At 32.2% G+C, this 1,578-nt stretch overlaps 1 protein-coding gene across 1 annotated transcript in view; it reads right to left on the bottom strand.

Moving 5' to 3' along the window:
• Positions 1-1,578, bottom strand: part of CNOT2 (CCR4-NOT transcription complex subunit 2) — a 230,332-nt gene that overhangs the window by 84,566 nt on the left and 144,188 nt on the right. The window contains exon 3 of the mRNA XM_042783115.1: positions 1,214-1,286. Within this exon, the coding sequence (XP_042639049.1) occupies positions 1,214-1,286 (73 nt within the window). The remainder of the gene's footprint in view (positions 1-1,213; positions 1,287-1,578) is intronic.

Genomic DNA, 1,578 nt, shown 5'->3' with positions numbered 1-1,578 from the left:
CGAGGCCAACTCAGAACACGAAAGGTTACAGGAAAAACTGATTCACCATAGCCTCAGCCCCAGTTTATTATGGCATATTGTAATCATTAAGATCTAACAAGAAGCTTCAGACATCAAGTTAGTTAAAAGTCTAGGAAGGTTAAATGTGACATTATTTCTTATTAGGGATAATGCCTGAACCAAAACCTAGGTGCTATAATCAAAGGCTCTTAATAATTATACACTATGAAAGCACATTTACAACTTTCTCAACTGTTCATTTTTCCAAATGATTAAATGAGCTAAAATAAATGATTAGCAGATAAGTGATTAGTCAATCAAAGCTGCTGCTATCACAATAGTCTTTACAAGCCTACAGGGAATGAAACTGGTGAATGAAAGGGTCTGGAGAGGAAGCCTAAAAGCTTATGCCTACTTGAGCTTCAAACTATTCTACATTCTGGATCATTATATAATTTATAATGGATTATTATCAAATGCATAAAGCAGATTTTCTCTTTGGAAAACAAAATTCAAAAGGTTCTTTATTACAATCCAGTTATTCTTTTAGCATCTCTAAGCATATATAATATATGGATATTATTAACCTACATAACAAATGAGAAAACAAGAATCTAGCATTTTAAGGACAGCAAACTAATGACTTTGAAGTCAACAGAATGTGGGTCTTTGATCACCCTAGGTTTTTCATTTCTACTTCTTCTATATGCAATTCAATTTTTTTCCTACATTTCTGTGATATTCTATTACCTAGTAAATAGTTCATGACTTTGGCTTTAGTCTTACGGAAATACATATAAAAGTAATCAACACTTTGTTTTAAATACTAGCTTTGAACCCAGTTATATAATCTAAGCTTTGACATATATCAGAAAATTTATACTTTGACGTGAACAGAATATAACTTGATACAATTACTATGTACGTAAGTACATACATACATATGTGTGTGTGTATATATATATGTGTATATATACACACACACATATATATATATGTATGTATCCCAGAAACCTCATATTCCAATAACAAATCTTATTATTTCGAATGTACCTTCCCTGTCAACTGTCAAATATAATTTTTAAAAAACTATAACTTGAATTATTCAAAGTGAGATATGTTCAGTCTGCTGGTTCTAGTTAAATACAATATATTAAACAGTTAAATAGAGCTGTATGATCAACAGAATAAAAGGGAAAAAAAGTGTTCTTACCTGGTAGTTTCTTTTCTCAGATAATGTATGTCCATCAGTCCTCACCATAGAGTCGTGTCCTTTCCTCACAGTACTGGAGGCAATCAAATAGAACTGTCACTCAAGGGTCGTGTCACAGGAAGGACCGCCCACCAGTTCTCCCTCTAGAGTGGAATTATCCAAAAGCCATCAAAATTACTAACATGTAAATATATCAACAGCAGCAAAAATATCCAATATTATACATATATATTTTTTAAAACTCTTGTTTTATACCTTAACTGATCATTCTTTTATAGATTTGTTGTTATTGTTGTTGTTATGTGCTGTGGAGTTGGACCCGATTCATAGCGACCCCTCCTTAGGTTTCTGAGGCAGTATCACTA

The sequence above is a fragment of the Orycteropus afer genome, unplaced genomic scaffold (assembly GCF_000298275.1).
Source record: "Orycteropus afer afer isolate SDZICR_OR568_19922 unplaced genomic scaffold, OryAfe1.0 scaffold00685, whole genome shotgun sequence".
NCBI lineage: Eukaryota > Metazoa > Chordata > Mammalia > Tubulidentata > Orycteropodidae > Orycteropus > Orycteropus afer.
Note: the sequence above shows the minus strand (reverse complement) of the source record. Positions and strands in the feature narration are given on the sequence as shown.